We start from the raw sequence: 17,344 nt of genomic DNA, 5'->3' as shown, positions 1-17,344 counted from the left end.
AATATATACATGTATATGTGTGTATTTATATATACATAATAAATATACACAGTACACACTCATATATTATGTAAAAAAAAAATATATAGGCCTATATATATATATATTCTCAGTCAGTAGGTGGCAGTGTTGTAGTAGACAAACGTGTAGTCATAAGGAAGCCTGGCCCACATCTCCTCTGACCTACTTTGAGCCTTAAGTGCCAAAGCAATCCATATAATTGTGGCCCCCGGAAATTACATTGTTCAGAGAAAGGATTGTACATTTTAGCAAAGGATCTGGTTTGTTAAAGTGCTAACCAAATAAAAAGGGGGATTACGGTAGATGTGGGTACGGACATAGCATATTCATTATTTCCACCCTCTCTTTCTTTCCCTCTTTACTCACTGTGAGAAGTTTGGGCTAGTTGCCCTGTGATGCACTGGTCTGATTGGCCCTCTGACGTGTCTGTCATTGAGTCGATCCTGGGTTGATTCAGCACTGCTGGATGTTCCATTAGATCCCAGCTGTCCTATACTCTGATGCTGTTCCACATCTAGGGAAGAATGGAAAACATGGCTGTGCGTATTATAGGATAATGGATGAAACATCCTATGGAAATCGTTAAATATCATGATGAATCTTGATAAGGTGTAAACTGAATATGTTAATAATATAACATTATGTAGCTGAAAAGCAAGTGAGAAAATGCTTTTCCAAGTAACATCAAACAAGATGGAAAATTGTTGAAGGAGATGGAAAAAGACTGGGAGAGAGTAGCTGCTGAACGCACTAGTGACCGGGGCCCACTGTGGGATTACTCCGACAGGACAGTGTGGATCTGCTGATCTGGACAATCCCCAGTGGGACAGGAACGCAGTGAAGAGAAGCGCACATGTGCTCACCCAAAGGTGTCACCTTGCTGACTGAATCAGATGTCTACCTGGAAGTGCCGCTTGATTCTGGGAAAAGCTTTGATTCATTTTTAGATAAGATTACGTAAGCGTGCATTTGAAATCTAACCTTCACAGTGCTAAATATTAGCTTTATCCTTTGCAGTGTGCTCAAATATGTATTAAAAAATGTGAAAGTTCTATTAGGTAGGACACCTGTGAAACACAACAACAGCTAGTGCTAGTAGTGCTTTACAAATTGCAGACTTTATGCCATTGTTTATTGCCCTAACAAACTCATTTTTAGCTAAGTGACCAAAGCTCAGTGCTAGTAACCAGAAGTTTGCTGGTTTGAGTCGTAGGGCGATCACCATTGTGCCCAATCTAGACACTTACCCAATGTTTCTTTAGGGGGATTGTCTCAGGGGGTGTCTAATTCTGCTCCTGCAGAGTTTAGCTTTAACCCCACTTAAACACACCTGAACCAGCTAATCAAGGTCTTGTAGGCTTGCTAGAAACTTCTAGGCAGGATGGTATGTTGGACTTAAAGGGATAGTTCACCCAAAAATTTAAATTCTGTCATTAATTATTCACCTTCATGTCTTTCCAAACCCGTAAGGCCTTTGTTTATCTTCAGAACACAAATTAAGATATTTTTGATGAAATCCGAGAGGTTTCTGACCCTGCATAGACTGCAGCGCAACTTCCACAGTCAAGGCCCAGAAAGGTAGTAAAAACACCGTTAAAGTAGTCCATGTGACATCAGTGGTTCAACCGTAATTTTATGAAGCTACGAGAATACTTTTAATGTGCAAAGAAAACAACAATATCGACTTTATTTACCGATTTCTTCTTTTCTTTGCGTCGTGGTACTTTTGTGAACGGTGGTGGACACTGACCGGAAGAGAAAAAAAAGTTGAATAAAGTTGTTATTTTTATTTTCTTTGCACACAAAAAGTAGTCCCGTACCTTCATATCATTACGGTTGAACCACTGATGTTACATGGACTATTTTAATGATGTTCTTGCTACCTTTCTGGGCCTTGAACGTGGAAGTTGCGTTGCTTTCTATGGAGGGTCCGAAAGCTCTCGGATTTCATCAAAAGTATCTTAATTTGTGTTCTGAAGATAAACAAAGGTCTTACGGGTTTGGAACGACATGAGGGTGAGTAATTAATGACAGAATTTTCATTTTTGGGTGAACTATCCTTTTGAAGGCAAGTTGGAGCTAAACTGTGCAGGAAGTTGGCCCTCCAGGAGCAGGTTTGGACATCCCTGATGTATTGTAAGTTGCTTTAGATAAACCTTCTGCTCAATTGACCTATCGTTAAGCCCCTCCCCTCAAACGCAGATGAGCCAATGGTAGTGGAGTATCAGTTGCATGGGGAACGGAACTCGGACATCTTTAGGTTTCAGCACCATAGAGAAACATTGGAAGATCCGAAGCTTGCATCGGTTTGATGGTGTTTATGCTACAAAAATGGGAAAACAATGTGCCTGGGGTACTTGTAACACTGATTCCAGTTATCCTGAGAGGATGGGCAATACAATTTATTTTATTCCATTTCTTGAACCCAAACAAAACAGAGCAAAATGTCCGTAAGTATTCAACCCTAATCCCAATGAAGACATCATGTACAGTGTAGGTCAAAAACACATAAACGGAGATCTACATTTCAGTGCCTCTCCATATTAAACTGGTTAAATGTAAATTAAATCGTACCCTGCAGTACATGAACAGTGTTGATCCTCCATGTTGTCATCTGCGATTGTGATGACCGTAACATGAGGCTTCTCCTGCTTGCATTGTGATCTGTAAACCCTCGCTGCCAAATGAATCGAGTTACCCACCACATTTATTTTAAAATCTTTTATATATCCCTCCATGGCATATTCAAATGTTCAAAAACATCTTGTGACAAGGTTTTCACACTGACAGCTGTCATTGTAAGACAGTGAGCAGCTCCATTTGTTTGTCAGAGGGAGTAACAGTAACTAAGGGGGGCGGGGCTTACCGATAGGTAAATTACTATTGCTATTAGCCTATGTAGTTAAACTAACCTGTTAGCCTTTCTTCCCCTTGTATGGGTGAGTTTCGAGCACACAGAACTGGGCTCGTCCTGAGTATGGGTACAGGGGTGACCACTGCAGATCTGTCCTCCCAATAACCCAGTCCAGAGGAAGCCTGTTCCTGAAGACAGCTCTCCACAGCGCCCCCTGCCTCTGTGGAGTCCAGGTGGTACTCGGGTGAAGAAATGAGTGTGACGGTCCGCTGACCATTAGAGCGGTTCTTTGAGCTGGATTTTAGGGCTGATTTTTTCGGTTGGAGAGGAGGAGGGGTTGGCTGAGGAAGGTGGGAGCTGGATGGTTCTCCATTGCGGGGCAATGGAGGTACTACAGGTCTCTTACTGGATGTGGGGCTGCATGCGGCTGGGATTCTCTGTCCAAGGGGATCCACGGCATAGGGGTTGAGTGGCAATGCTAGTCCATTCGAGATACACATTTGAGTTCCACTGTTGCAATCCGGAGGTGTTGGAGCCCTCAGGCCGTTGACATACAAGGGTTCCTGCTTGCTCTCTTGTTTCCGGACCTTCTTCTTTAGCTTCTGGAATGTTCCTCTACCGCTCACGTTATCCACAGGAATGCAGTGTGTTCCATCGCTGTGGACGATAGCGGGACTCGTCCCAATGTACGTCTCCTTAATCTGTTCGATCCGGACAAGCCGGTTGGGTAGGGTGGGAGCAACCCAACATGGTATCTTCTTCCCTTCGACTTCCCCATTAGGTAAAGACAGAGTATTTGAGTTCAAGCTAGGCCCGTGTGGTTCATTTAGAAAGGTCCCACAAGAGTTGCACTGCCTGTTTGCTGTTTCCGGACCTTTGCCATTCAACAAACTCTTCTTGGCTTTTGGCTTCCAGAATATTGAATCATTCGAGCCATGTCCTGTCTCTGCCTGTCCATTGATGTAAGACGACAAGGTGGGTTTGGACACCAGCAGCCCCTGCCCTCTTTCTCCAGCCCTGCGCCGCTGGCGTAGCCGCTCCAGGTAGCGCACCTCAGCGTCCTTCTCCGATTCGTCTTCGAAACGCACACGGGTTGGGGACTGTCCGTGTCTCCGGCAGGTTCCACCTGCCGAGTCGCCGCTGGAGGAGTCACTAAGGTTTCCGGAGACCACCACCACGCCCTCCTTCCCCGCAAGAGGAGCCTGGTGTAAGGGTACACCAACCCAGGACAACAGCTCCCTGTACACACATGCACATATATGAAATGAGTTGCATTCCTGAGCACTTAGATACGCGAAGAAACGGATGCATGCCAAAGCAGCCGGCAGACTATCTCTCAGCATGGAGACATGGGCAAAATTTCCTTCTTCTTTGGCTCCTCTGTGCACATTCCTGACATGCTTTTTTACTCCTTTAAGAAAGGTCGTCTTTAGCATGCCAAGCATTTCGATATCATAAGCTCATTGTTAAACATGAGAAAACCAAAACTAGTGCCTTTAAATATCCCCTGCTTGCTTAAAGTGCAGGAATAGTAATCTACAGGTGTATTATTGTGCACTAGGAGTTTTTATGCCCATTAAGCTTAGTGCACTGTTCTGAAACCTATGGGACTTTACAGCTGCGAGTTTGTCTTAAACATTCAATCTCAAGAGAGGCAGTTAAGTGTTAAGTTTAACCCGAGCAAGCTGACAGCAGTGTACTCAACATCACTGAGCTGTTTTCCCCATAAGGGAGAAGCAGGGAGGGAATTAGGGAGAAGGAAAGTAACAGCTGGCAGACATGACAGGTGTATCAGAGCAGGACGGCTCCCAGAAGCTCCCATTTAAATAAAAAGGGAGAATTTTAATCTGTCACTAATTCACTAATTATTCTTTTTTTTAAATCTAAGCCAGAACATTTAATTTAATTTAATTTTAAAGCTAAATACATCAAGTACACTAATTCATGAAAATTATTTTTTTATTGATAATACATTTTTTATTAACTATTTCTTTCATTAATTTCATTTTTAAATATTACTTTTAGTATTTACGTATATTTTTATATTTTTAAATATAAAAAAAAAATCTCTGTTCTCAGTGCGTGTCAGGTTTTGTTGTGACATTTAAAATTGCCCTAATCTGTTCCGGATGCTGCCATGCAATGCATGCCGCTTGTCTTCATACCAAACAAGGAGACAGGCGTTTGGGGCGGCTCGCCCATCTGTTTTTGTGTGAAAGTGCTGAGGTAGAGAACAGAGCGCTGGACGGGGAAGTGGGATTTAGAGCCACCAGCCGTTTGTACACGTTGTATAATTCAGGTAGTCTTATATAACAGAAGAGTTTGGAGGAGGACGCCAGTATACTTAGTTTAGAAGTTTAAATTCAGACTACCATTAGCTTCCTGCTGTTTCACAGCTAGCACTGAATGTGCATCTTTGTTTTCTTTGATACTAGAGTTATTCTATAATACTTGTATATCAGTTTCATACAAATACATAGAAGTTACAACCTTATTTAATGTCTTTATATAATATGCCAGACTGAAACAGAAGACAGCACCTGTTGCTTCTGAAAAGAGATTTGCCAAACACTTCCCCCCTTCCCTTTTATCATCTGCCCGTCTCCAAAAAGAGCAAAAGACTATTCAGTCCAGCACCAAATAATACAGTTTAAGATCTACATCCCCCACACAAATCCTCAAGAGTGAGCAGGCGAAGGCTTCCTTGTTTTGATATGAAGAGAGCCTTGTAGTCACCCTCCCTTCCCATGACGCCTAAGCCTCAAAACCCCAACCCCCCAGCCGAAACCCCAACAAGCCAAGGACTAGAGAGAACGAGACCGGGAAAACTCACGGGTTGTCCCTCTGGACGGGTAGGATGGTGTGGTCGGCTTTGAGAGGGTTGGACCGGGCCTTCATACGCGCTCTCTCCAGCAGTCGTTTGGCCTGCTCGTGGCGAGGGCTCAGCGGAAGGTCGTCGCCCAACACAAAGGCCCTGTGGGCCGGCCAGAGAGAGAGAGACAGAGAAAGAAACACGTCAGCTCCTGTGCGGAGTGGGGGGGGATTAAGTGGAGCAGGCCGTCATCACTAATTAGGCTGACGGATGCTGAGTGTGTGTGAGGTTTGTACCTGATTATGATGCACTAGATGGGCTTATGCATATGTTTACATGATCAAAGGCTTGAATATTACTCTAAAACAGGAATATGGTGATACCAAGACATAAAGTGCTTATGAAATCGTCATAAATCAGAATGCATGAGCCATTATCAGGAACCGCTATACCTCAGGACTTACTACTGATATTATTCAAAGAAACTTAGTTTTACTATGTAATAACTTTAACTCTGTTCAGTGTGTAATGTAAAATATTATTAATAATAATGAAAAAAATAATATTTGTTTTTCATGAAATTTTGCCAAGTTTGTTACGGTCACTAATTCACATATTTATTTTTTTAATCCAAGCAAAAACATGGATATACTGTTTAATGATTTGTTTGTTTACCTAATTAATTCATATTTAATTAAATTCAAAACTAATTTATGAAATTTATGAAAAATAAAACCATAAAAATACGTATGAAATCATCATAAATCAGAATGCATGAGTATGGAAATCACAGGCAACTAAACTTAGTGTCATTATTTCATAACTTTAACTATGTTTAGTGTGTACCGTAAAAAATAAATAAATGTAAAATAATACTAACATTAATATTAATATTTGTTGTTGTTTTTTTTTTTTTTAATTAGTAGCCAATTTTGTAGTCTGTCTGACACTAATTCACTAATTATTTTTTAAGTAAAAATATGGATATAATAGTTATTTATTTTTGTTCATATCTTTTTTCCTTTTTTTATGATTTTTATGATTTTTAAAACTACATACACCAAGTACACTAATTTATGAAAAAAATAAAACCATAAAAATGCTTATGAAATTATCATAAATCAGAATGCACGAGTATGGAAATCACAGGCAACTGAACTTAGTCACATTATTTCATAACGTTAACTATGTTTAGTGTGTACTGTAAAAGAAAAAAAAAGTAATTAAAAAAATTAAAATAAAAAATTAATATTAGTTTTTTCAAATTAGTAGCCAATTTTGTAGTCTGTCTGACACTAATTCACTAATTTATTAAGTAAAAATATGGATATACTAGTTATTTAATTTTGTTTATTTATTTATGTATTTATTTATTTAGGATTTTACGATTTTTAAAACTAAATACATCAAGTACACTAATTTATGATAAAAAATCATAAATGTAAAAAAAATACTAATAATGAACAAATTTATGTTTATTATCGAACATGTTTCCATGCCTCAATTCATCACTATTTTAATGGATTTTATACAGTTTTTATAGAACACATATTAAAAATAAATCTACATAAATATCATGATTATACTGGTAATGTATGGTTTTTCCTATAATGTTCCTAAAGTTCCTGACATTTTCCGACACATATTTCCTGACAATGACCCATGTGTTTTGTTTATTTTTAAGAATTTGTGGCATCTTTATTAGTTTGGAGAAAAAAGCTCAGCTATTTCCTTTGTTATTCAACTCTTAGGTGGAGTTTAAAGGAGCGGCAGGAAGAGCCGATGATATGATCTAGTTCCTCAGCTCATGAAAAGCATCAGCAGCTGTTTTCTCCTGAGCTCACATTCCACTTTTTTTGTATGTTCAACATTCAGACGTGCCGATGTTGTTTTTTTTAGGAGGAATTAAGGAGCACTACTTTTGAGAGTCTCAGGAAGCTGAAATAATAAATCTCTAATCAGCACTATGAGAAGCTAAATACACATGCTGTGTGTAAGAGAGTAACGTGAGAGCATCAATCTGTGCTGCTCACCTTTGGCTGTGTTCACTACCTTGGAGCGAAATCCCAGAATCCCAATCACTATCACTGAGGCCACAGATACCTGTGAAAACAGACACAGAGACATTCAGTGTGCAGATTACAGGGCTTATGATCTCCCTAATTAATACTGACTTGATATATATATATATTTATTTATTTCCCCTGCTTTCCATCACAACCAAAACTCTAGGTTATCCGCAGTTTCACTACTGCTTCATCTACTTCAGGTTGAGTGAACTGTGTTTGCCTGACAGCTAAAAGCCAGTTGTTTATCTCACTTGACAAGGTCGTCAAGTTTGTGTCCACATCTGGTGCTTCAAAAATGAGGAAAACAAGCGAACAAATGAAGCATCACACTGTTTTCCCATCTCCCAGCCTTTATCATTGTTACTCTGAGTTGTTTTTAATCAGTGTAATTCTCATTCTTATCCTTCTGTCCCCTCATATCTGGATTATCCAGCTCTCTCGTCTAATTCAAGAGAAGGATTACTTCTCTAATTACTTTAAACATGCCATGTGGTGTCACCATCTAGTAACATACACATCTTAATCATCATTTTTTTAATAAAATATATATCTTTTCAAGATAAAAGGTTATTTTGGTATTTATGTTTACATATGATTTTAGACCATTTTTAAGAGATGTTTAATTACTCTAAAACTGTCATGTGGTGTCAATATCCAATAACAATTAATAACTTACACATCTTAATCATGATTATTTGTTATACAAAATAAAAATAAATAATAATAAATGGAGCAATTCCAATAAGGTCCTCGCACCGCAGTGCTTGGGCCCTAATAAAATATTCATCACACTGTTTTCCCAGCTCCCAGCCTTTATCATTGTTACTCTGAGTTGTTTTTAATCAGTGTAATTCTCATTCTTATCCTTCTGTCCCCTCATATCTGGATTATCCAGCTCTCTCGTCTATATGACCCCTGCTTCATTAGGGAGGTCATGTGTGATCGTTGCGTGTAATCCATAAACGTGCTAAAGGAGACAATGTCATCTCATCAGACATGCGCTAATGGCATTTAACACCTGTCTGATAACCTCGGATTAGCGCTGCTATGCTTTATATCATACATTATGTTACATCGGATAAGGACAATTACATCTCAGCTTCCGGAAACAAGATGGGCGATTTCGAGCCGAGTTTGAAACGCATATGCCAGGTTCTTAAAAATTTGCTCTTTTTGTTTATGTTTTCATGATTATTTGTTATACAAAATAAAAATAAATAATAATAAATGGAGCAATTCCAATAAGGTCCTCGCACCGCAGTGCTTGGGCCCTAATAAAATATTAACAATAATAAAAATAAAATAATGAATTAATACAAATAATATAAAAATATTGTTAAATAATAAATTAAATTATATTTTTTTCAAGGTATTTTTTTTCATAAATATTGTTAATTATTAATTCATATATCTTTTTTTTTGGAGTCACGCCACATGACATTTTACAACCTGGACTAACTTTAAAAATAAAAAAGGTCAAACTTAATAGAGTTTACACAAAGTCATGAGGCTCTGTAGGGGTCCTCTGTGATGTCACTTCCTGTTTTATGCTTCGTTTTTTTTCTGCATGTTGGTTGGAGCTCATGACTTTTTTCATTTATTTTATAATTTTATAAATGAAAATTTCAAACATTTTTTCATTTATAATTTTTACGTAACGAGTCAATCAGTTTTGTAAAAATAAAAGAAAATTGTGATTAATAAATTATTTAGTGGAAAAAAAGTGTTCAAAAATACAAAAAATGAACAACTAATTTTTAAAAAATGTCATAGTTATTCATATTTTTATAGGCTTTTTCTTCATTGTTATATCAGAACAGTCATACCACCTTAGCATTTTTGATTTTATGCCCCCTCAAAAAATATCCATATGTATATATCCAGAGTAATGGATCTCCTTACCTCTACCACCAATGTGTGTCGGGTCCTCTATCCTTTGTCCTGGCACATGGTCTTTGTTCTGGGCTTTCTGCAGCATCTGTTTGAGAAGACCTCGGTTCATCTCGACCCTCTCAGCCAGGGACAGCGAGCTTCCACTGCTGCACATGCTCTCCAAGCTGTCGGCCCGCCAGAGTCCACACTGTCCCACCTCACCATGATTGTACCTGCTTAGGTGACTCTCCAGGCTGTCAGACCTATGCAGTTCCCTTGGAAACTTGTGGCCCATTTTGTGTCCCATGGTTCCTCCATTTGTTCCATCTTTCCCCACAGGAATGTTCCCATTTAGAACCTGCATCTCTGGTCTGATGGACCTCCAGAAACACTTTGGAGGCATCCATGGTTTATCAGATGTAGAAGCATCGTGTTGAGCCCTGCAAGCATCGTTCGAGAGGTTCTCCAGGCTTGCTCCTTCTCCAAGGCCACGTGGGATTGCCAGCAAAGTTTCGGAAGAAATGGGATCGTACTCGAGTTCTACCTGAGGCTTGTGATCTCCGGCAATGAAAATCAGAGGCTTGCGAGGTTCCCCGTCTTCATCGCTGCTGCTGGAGCCCCAAGCGTCCGTGAGGGCGTATCCCAGCATGAAGGTCCCGGGAACCACTCGTTTGTCCTGGTTCTTACTTCCAGGTTCTTTCCAGGCAACTCTGTGCTCGGAGAGAGCCTTGACCTTGGACTGCAGCGCCGATACAGCAGAGCCTTGAGTTTGCTGATTAGAAGGTGAAGACGGGGTGCTGGGCTCCGGGCTTGTGCTGGAAGGACACTCGTCCTCTGGCTCCCTGAGGTGGATGTCAATGTTTTGGGAGGTGGCAGGCAGGGGTTCAGCATCTTCAGAGGTCACTGCGTCCTCCATGATCGAATCAGAGTGTCAGTGGAGCATTATGGTGGCTAAAGGGGATGGAAAGAAACAAGTTGGGTCTCACTCACTAATAACTGTGTGGATACACACAAGAGAATTTGTTCTTAACTTCATTGTAATTTTAAAGGGGTCATATGACGTTGCTAAAAAAAACATTTGGTGTAACGTGGTTTTTACGTGGTTTAAGGTAAAAAAAAACATTATTTTCCACATATTGTACATTATTGTTTCTCCTCTATGCCCCGCCTTTCTGAAACGCGTCGATTTTTACAAAGCTCATCATTCTGAAAAGCAAGGTGTGCTCTGATTGGCCAGCTATCCAGTGTTTTGTGATTGGCCGAATACCTCAAGCGTGTGACGGAACTGTTACGCCCCTTATACCATATTTGGAAACAGGAGCGTCTCCATGAAATGACGGCGGTGGCAACAATACTACAGCGAGAATAAAAGTTACGCCTTCTTTCTTTGTGTAAACATTTGGGCGGCGTTATGCAAATCTTCCCACACAGTGACGTAGACATGTGGGGGCGTGTTTAAACGAGGCATTTTAGGAGGGGTGGACGAGTCTTAACTTTTATAAAGAATATCTCTTTGGGTTTGAGACTTTAATCTTTGCAACTTTACGGATCTTATATATGCACGAACAGCTTTTAACACTCCAAAGACAAAGGAAAACATGAAATCGTGTCATATGACCCCTTTAATGAATTTGGAATATTCTAAATGAGCAATTTGCATAAAACATACCCAAACCATCACCATATAAGGGATTTCCACACAACCTTTCCTTTAGCCAGCCTTTAAAAAGTTTTTGGTGAATCATAGTTTATTCATTAAAATACTTGTATGCAGATTTCATGCACAAATTTGTGCATACACGCAGTTATTAAATGAAAGCCAACATTTACGTGATTAAAGTGAATGTTTTGTTTATGAAATAAAAGTATTTTATATAAAAAAGCCCTACAGTTTTGTCTTTTCTTATAAACAAGATACATTTGATTGAGAAGTATCGCTACAACAAAATTAAATATTAAGACTTGTTTTCAGAGAAAGTACATTTAATAATTAAAGTTTATTTTTTCTTACTGCATATTTATTGGATAAATGACGAATTGCTGATCTGTTTCACACTTTTTAAAACTTTATAATTTTTTTATTTTAATCTGCACTGTTCTGACCGTGCAGATAAAAATAAAAATAAATTGCTTTCATAGATTGTTTTGAATATGAATGTATTTTGTCTCTTTGCCCTCGTTTTTAACATGTTTATGATTTAAATGTGAAAAAATCTGCCAGAGCAGTGAAACAAAATACACTCAAGATACATGATCTAAAAACAAGTCAGTGTCACTTCTCAAATAAATCTTTTCTCAAGGCTTTTTTTTACTTTTTATGATTTTTTTTACATATTTTTAACTTAAAGAAAATATTAAAAAGATTCATTAAAAATAACATAGTGCTGTCAAACGATTAATCGTGATTAATCGCATCCAAAATAAAAGTTTTCGTTTACATAATATATGTGTGTACTGTATATATTTATTATGTATATGTAAATACACACACATACAGTATATATTTAGAAAAAAAATTACCTGTATTTACATTTATATATTTATATTCATATAATTTATAATATATATAAATATATTTAATATATAAATATAACATATTTTTCTTCAATATATACATGCATGTGTGTGTATTTATATATACATAATAAATATACACAGCACATACACACATATATTATGTGAACAAAAACTTTTATTTTGGATGCGATTAATCACGATTAATTGTTTGACAGCACTAAAAATAAGACTTCTTCAGTGCAAAAATTTAGTGATAGATTTGGCATTTTTTAGTGACATTTAACATGAATTGAGGGAAATACTTGTGTGCAAACAAGCCTTCATTAGGCAGTATCACTTACTGCATGATATACTGTATTTGGCATTTTAAACTGTCTTTTTGAGGCCATTAGTAACCACAGAGGTTTTAACTGTCCTCAGACCAGTGGAAAGCACATTATTCACTTAACTGAATTTTTGATAAATCACTTTTTGTTGACAAGAAGACTTTTGCACCTTTCATTCTTTCCAAACAGCTTTGGCCATGCAAGACTTGACCACAGAATCTAAAAAATGTCTTTTAGTCACAAACAACTGCTAGTATGTCATTGTGGCATTGAAACGGGATTTTCCCAAGGCTGAGGGAAAGTAATAATGTATATTTTAGTGTAACACATACGTTTCATCTGCTCTACTAACTACTAACGCCAGATGTAGAACAAATAGTTTCGCAAGTAACCAATACAACACGCTAACCTGTTCTGAGAATAATGTAGGGCTTGGTGACACATTATTCCACTTTTAGCTTTCGGCTTAACAGCACTATCCTGCTTTTAAACCTCCAATCATCTTTTCACAAAGCACAATGTTATCAAACTAACATCTGAATGCTCTTAACTTTTAATTAATATACCACGGTGCAGTTAGGTCATGTTGTACACTTAGCATCTGACAGCCATTATTTAGGACAAGAATAGAAAAGTATGTTTTCTCTGAGGTAAGTTCACAAACGAGTGAGTTTTCTGGAAGATTAATTTGATTTAATTGGTCCTCTCTTAATTAGGACACCTTCCTGGTGCTCCAGGTACTTCATGCTTGAATAAACAGACATTATTCCATCTGAACACACACAATAACAGAGAAAATTCTCAACAATTTTAATCGCTTAAAAGATTTTTAAAACATTAACTTACCATTTACAACATTTTAAGAAGGCCATATACTTCATACATCAACAGCAACATATTAGGCTGACGACCTTGTAATTTTCAGGATGCAGGATGATTTTTTTTTTTTACAATTAGTTATTTATAATTAATATGCTCACAAAGAGCCAACTGAATATTCTAGTGTCAAGTATAGCAAGTAAATAGCAAATATTTACTTAATAATTTTCTATGATTTTCTTCCTTATTTTTTAAATAAATAAATAAAATAGTTATGCTCAAAACCAGCACTTTCTAGCCCACTTAAATAACGTATAGTCAAAAATCAAATAGCATACAGAAATATTCACTATAAAAGTTTTGTTACATGACTTTTTTCTACCCAAATAAATACCTTGCAGAGTCAAGCATAGTCATATAGAATATAGAAATATTAACTTTAGAAATGTTCATGTTTTCCTCAACTTTTTTTTAACAAATAAAATTATTCTGCTCACAAAGAACAAATTCTAGGCAATTTGTTGAAGCTGGAGTCAAGTGTAAAATAGAATGTAGAAATATTTGCTTTTTGTTCCATTACTTTTTAAATAATTGAACAAATAAATCAAATAAAGTGTACAAAATTGAATATAGCAATATTCACTTTAGGAATTTCAATTACATTTTAAAATGAATAAATTAACAATTCCTAGCCAATCAAATACCTTACAGTCGAGAAATAAATAGAATGTAGAAATATTCACTCTAGAAGTTTCCATGATTTTGTTCCATGACTTTTCAGAGTAAATAATGCTCACAAAGGGCACTTTCTAGCTAATTAGATAACATAGAGTCAAGCTTAAAAATAAATAGTATTTAGAAGTATTCACTATAGGGATTCCCATGATTTTTTGATCATTTCCGTGACTTTTCCAGGCCTATAAATCCTTATATTTCCAATTTTTCCATGGGCTGCTTTTTATTCCAGTGCAATCTGTTGGTGATGAGAAAACTACAGGAAATGAGACCATTTCAGAGGAATGAGTAAGTAAAAGTCATACATGAGCTTTCTTGATGTCTTACACTGAGCTCAGGTCGATTTCTACAGTTCTGCAGCCTAAAATCATTACTATCCCATCTGCTGCTGGTGTGACCCCTAAACACACGGGGGTCACCGTGTCGGACCAGGAACGAAAACACTCATCCCGCGGGGGGCCACTTCTCTCATCTGACATTTATTTAACACTGGAGCTAACAGAAGCATGGGTCAAGAAAACAAAATGCAATGACTCGCACACAGGTGGCCATGAAAGCTGGACAAACAACTTTAAAAGATCACGAAAGCAGTAAATCTTGACAGAAGAAAAGAAAAACTAGGCCTAATAAATATCTTCTTCAAACATCTTACCTCCTTCGCCCATCTGCTGTCTATCCTCCACAGCAGCCACATGCGCACTTATAAAGTCACTTCAAGATTTATAAAATCATATTTGAGTCAGCAAAAACACAAGCGGCCAGTTCAATCTCATCTTGCTCTAGTTTCTGCTTTGCTTTCAGTTTTGAGCGTCCCAAATCTTCTCTCTCTCTTCCTCCAGCTGTTTTGGCCAGCTCAAGTGTGCTTGGCACACTCCCACTTCAGATTTGGCCAACTAAACAGCTGCGTTTGAAAGCACTGGCTATCGTTCACTCGCGTTACACAAACTGAACTACTTTGAGGAACGATCGCTACGTTGCTATGGAGACAGACGTGACCACAGTTGAGAAAAACTGACCTGTGAGACGTTGCTATTGCTGGAGCGGCCCGTGTAGCTCCGCCCCTGAGTGGGAGGGGCGTAATTCTATACTAGAATTTGGGTGGAAAATTGATGGAAGAATTCTTAAATGCAGAGGAGAGGAAGTTCACATATTCCAGCTGCCGAGGAATTTCCTTTGTTAATTCGTGCGCGTCTTTGTGTTTATTAATCTATTTAACGCCACGTTGTGAGAGCTTTTGGCGTCTGGTTTGGTTTTTTTACTCAGAGAAGTCACTTAGATTTCATACGGGGTTATTTTTCTTGACTCCCTGATCTGAGGCCAGTTCTGAAGCAAAGCCAGCTGTAATAGAGAGCACTGGGCTGGGTCTTGAACTTCATGCACAGTTGGGTCCAAGGACGCATAAACTGCAGGACACAAAATGAATAGGCCGCCTTCTTTGTGCATTCTTCTGACACAGACACGGACACAGACCCAGCCCTGCCTGCAGCGAGGAGGAGGCCTGTAATATGAGCAGATACGCTCGCAATCGCTGCTGCTGCTCGAAGCAAAAGTCATTATGTGAGTTTTGAAACGTCCTGTCACAGTCACACTCTCCTTGTAAATACGCTACATTTAAATCAAACAGCTGCAGAGAGGCGGAGGGATGCTGAAGAGAGAGAGATCTATCTATCTATCAATCTATCTATCTATCTATCTATCTATCATCTATTTATTTAATTACATTTTGAAATTTAAATGTAAACAATTATTTTAAATGTAAAAAATATATAATGTAATATCGTGTATATAAAATAAATAATAAATAGTTTTATGTGCATGACTCACATTTAAATTGTTTAAAATGATTTAAAATAAATATTATATAATTATATATTATAAATATATTAAATATTACATGAATTTAAAATCATATATAATATATTATATAATATATTACCAAGTACTATATTATAAACAGTATTTTATATATATATATATATATATATGTGTGTGTGTGTGTGTGTATGTATGTGAGTGTGTGTATGTATATATATATATATATTAAATTATATTATTTTATACCATTTTAATCATAATATAATATAATATAATTTTTTAAATCTTTTTTATGTAGGTTTATATCCGATTAACAACTATTACAAACTCTACATTTTGCAGATCTACAGAATACTGTACAAACAAAAACTCACTTAACAGCACAAGCACTAATGTAAACTTCAATGACACTTACCTGTCAGTCACTGATGTCATATGCATAGCTGACCATCATAGTATCCAGAAAAAAAAACATTTTATTATACTTCCTCCAGAGCAATATATTCTCGTCTAGATGAAGTTTGCAGGGACTCTGTTTTGAGTTCACAAGTTCTCCCCACACATTAGTCCCGTGGAGGCACACAATTGGTTCGGTCGGTTAATCTGCCCAAAGATTAAGACAAAACAAAATCCGCAACAGCCAACCACTGGCGAGACATTGTTGCGTAAATCACTTCAATCTGGCCCCCACGAGCCTCCCCAGTATGAGTGAATGAGGCTCGGATGAGATTATTTCCACCAGCACTGGAACAAGCTCAGCTGTGCCAACCGACCTGCTCTGATCCCAGCTGTGGAAGTGGACACTGTCTACAGGTTACAGTACAGGATTACATCCGGCTATCTGTTCTCAGAGCAGTCCATTTAAAGAAGTGTCACTGTAGTTGCACCATATTACCCTAACCTTGAGCCTCTGAATGTTAAACTGGATCTCAAAGTGGTTTGTGATTCAGTTTGCTAGTGTGAAGGGATCTAATGCAATTCTGCTCCATAAGCTTCATAAATTAGGGGTTTATGGTTTGATAATCCAGTATGATTTGGTTTTGACCCTCATTCACTAAGCTGTCAGTGAGAAAGGTCACTGGGAAAACACTGAGCTGGATAAGGCTTAGGCAAATGCAGTGTGATGGAGGAACACGATGACTGCAGATGCAAACGCAGAACTTCATATGAAGGTTGCTGGTTACTTTTCATTGAAAAGGCAAACTATACATGGGTTTGTGCAAAAATTTTACAATAATGCACGTTTTCCTTTGCAGGAACTTTAAAGCAGCACTATGTAACTTTTTCTGTGTTCAAAATGTGCAAAATGTATATAATGAGCGAGTACATCATGAATTCATCTTCCAAACCGCGTTTTTGTCTTATTCTGAATCACTACGGTACACTTATAATAAGTACTTATATTTGGACTATTGTAGCCTGGTCGGGTCGTCGCCGCTGCGGAGTAACACATACCTGCGTGAATCGCCATAGACATAAACTTAGAGAAGTAGCTCCGGTTGGA

General features: G+C 37.8%; 1 protein-coding gene across 1 annotated transcript in view; it reads right to left on the bottom strand.

Annotated features, from left to right (window-relative positions):
- The window catches only part of kiaa1614 (KIAA1614 ortholog), a 24,801-nt gene extending 8,179 nt beyond the window's left edge, over positions 1-16,622 (bottom strand). Inside the window, exons 1-6 of the mRNA XM_016462225.1 lie at positions 16,256-16,622; positions 9,659-10,579; positions 7,721-7,790; positions 5,709-5,849; positions 2,934-4,114; positions 388-535 (exon numbers count right to left, since the gene is read on the bottom strand). Of these exons, the coding sequence (XP_016317711.1) occupies positions 388-535; positions 2,934-4,114; positions 5,709-5,849; positions 7,721-7,790; positions 9,659-10,544 (2,426 nt within the window). The 5' untranslated portion in view covers positions 10,545-10,579; positions 16,256-16,622. The remainder of the gene's footprint in view (positions 1-387; positions 536-2,933; positions 4,115-5,708; positions 5,850-7,720; positions 7,791-9,658; positions 10,580-16,255) is intronic.
- Positions 16,623-17,344: the final 722 nt, after the last annotated feature.

This window comes from Sinocyclocheilus anshuiensis, unplaced genomic scaffold, assembly GCF_001515605.1.
Source record: "Sinocyclocheilus anshuiensis isolate Anshui unplaced genomic scaffold, SAMN03320099.WGS_v1.1 scaffold560, whole genome shotgun sequence".
Classification (NCBI taxonomy): Eukaryota; Metazoa; Chordata; class Actinopteri; order Cypriniformes; family Cyprinidae; genus Sinocyclocheilus; species Sinocyclocheilus anshuiensis.
Note: the sequence above shows the minus strand (reverse complement) of the source record. Positions and strands in the feature narration are given on the sequence as shown.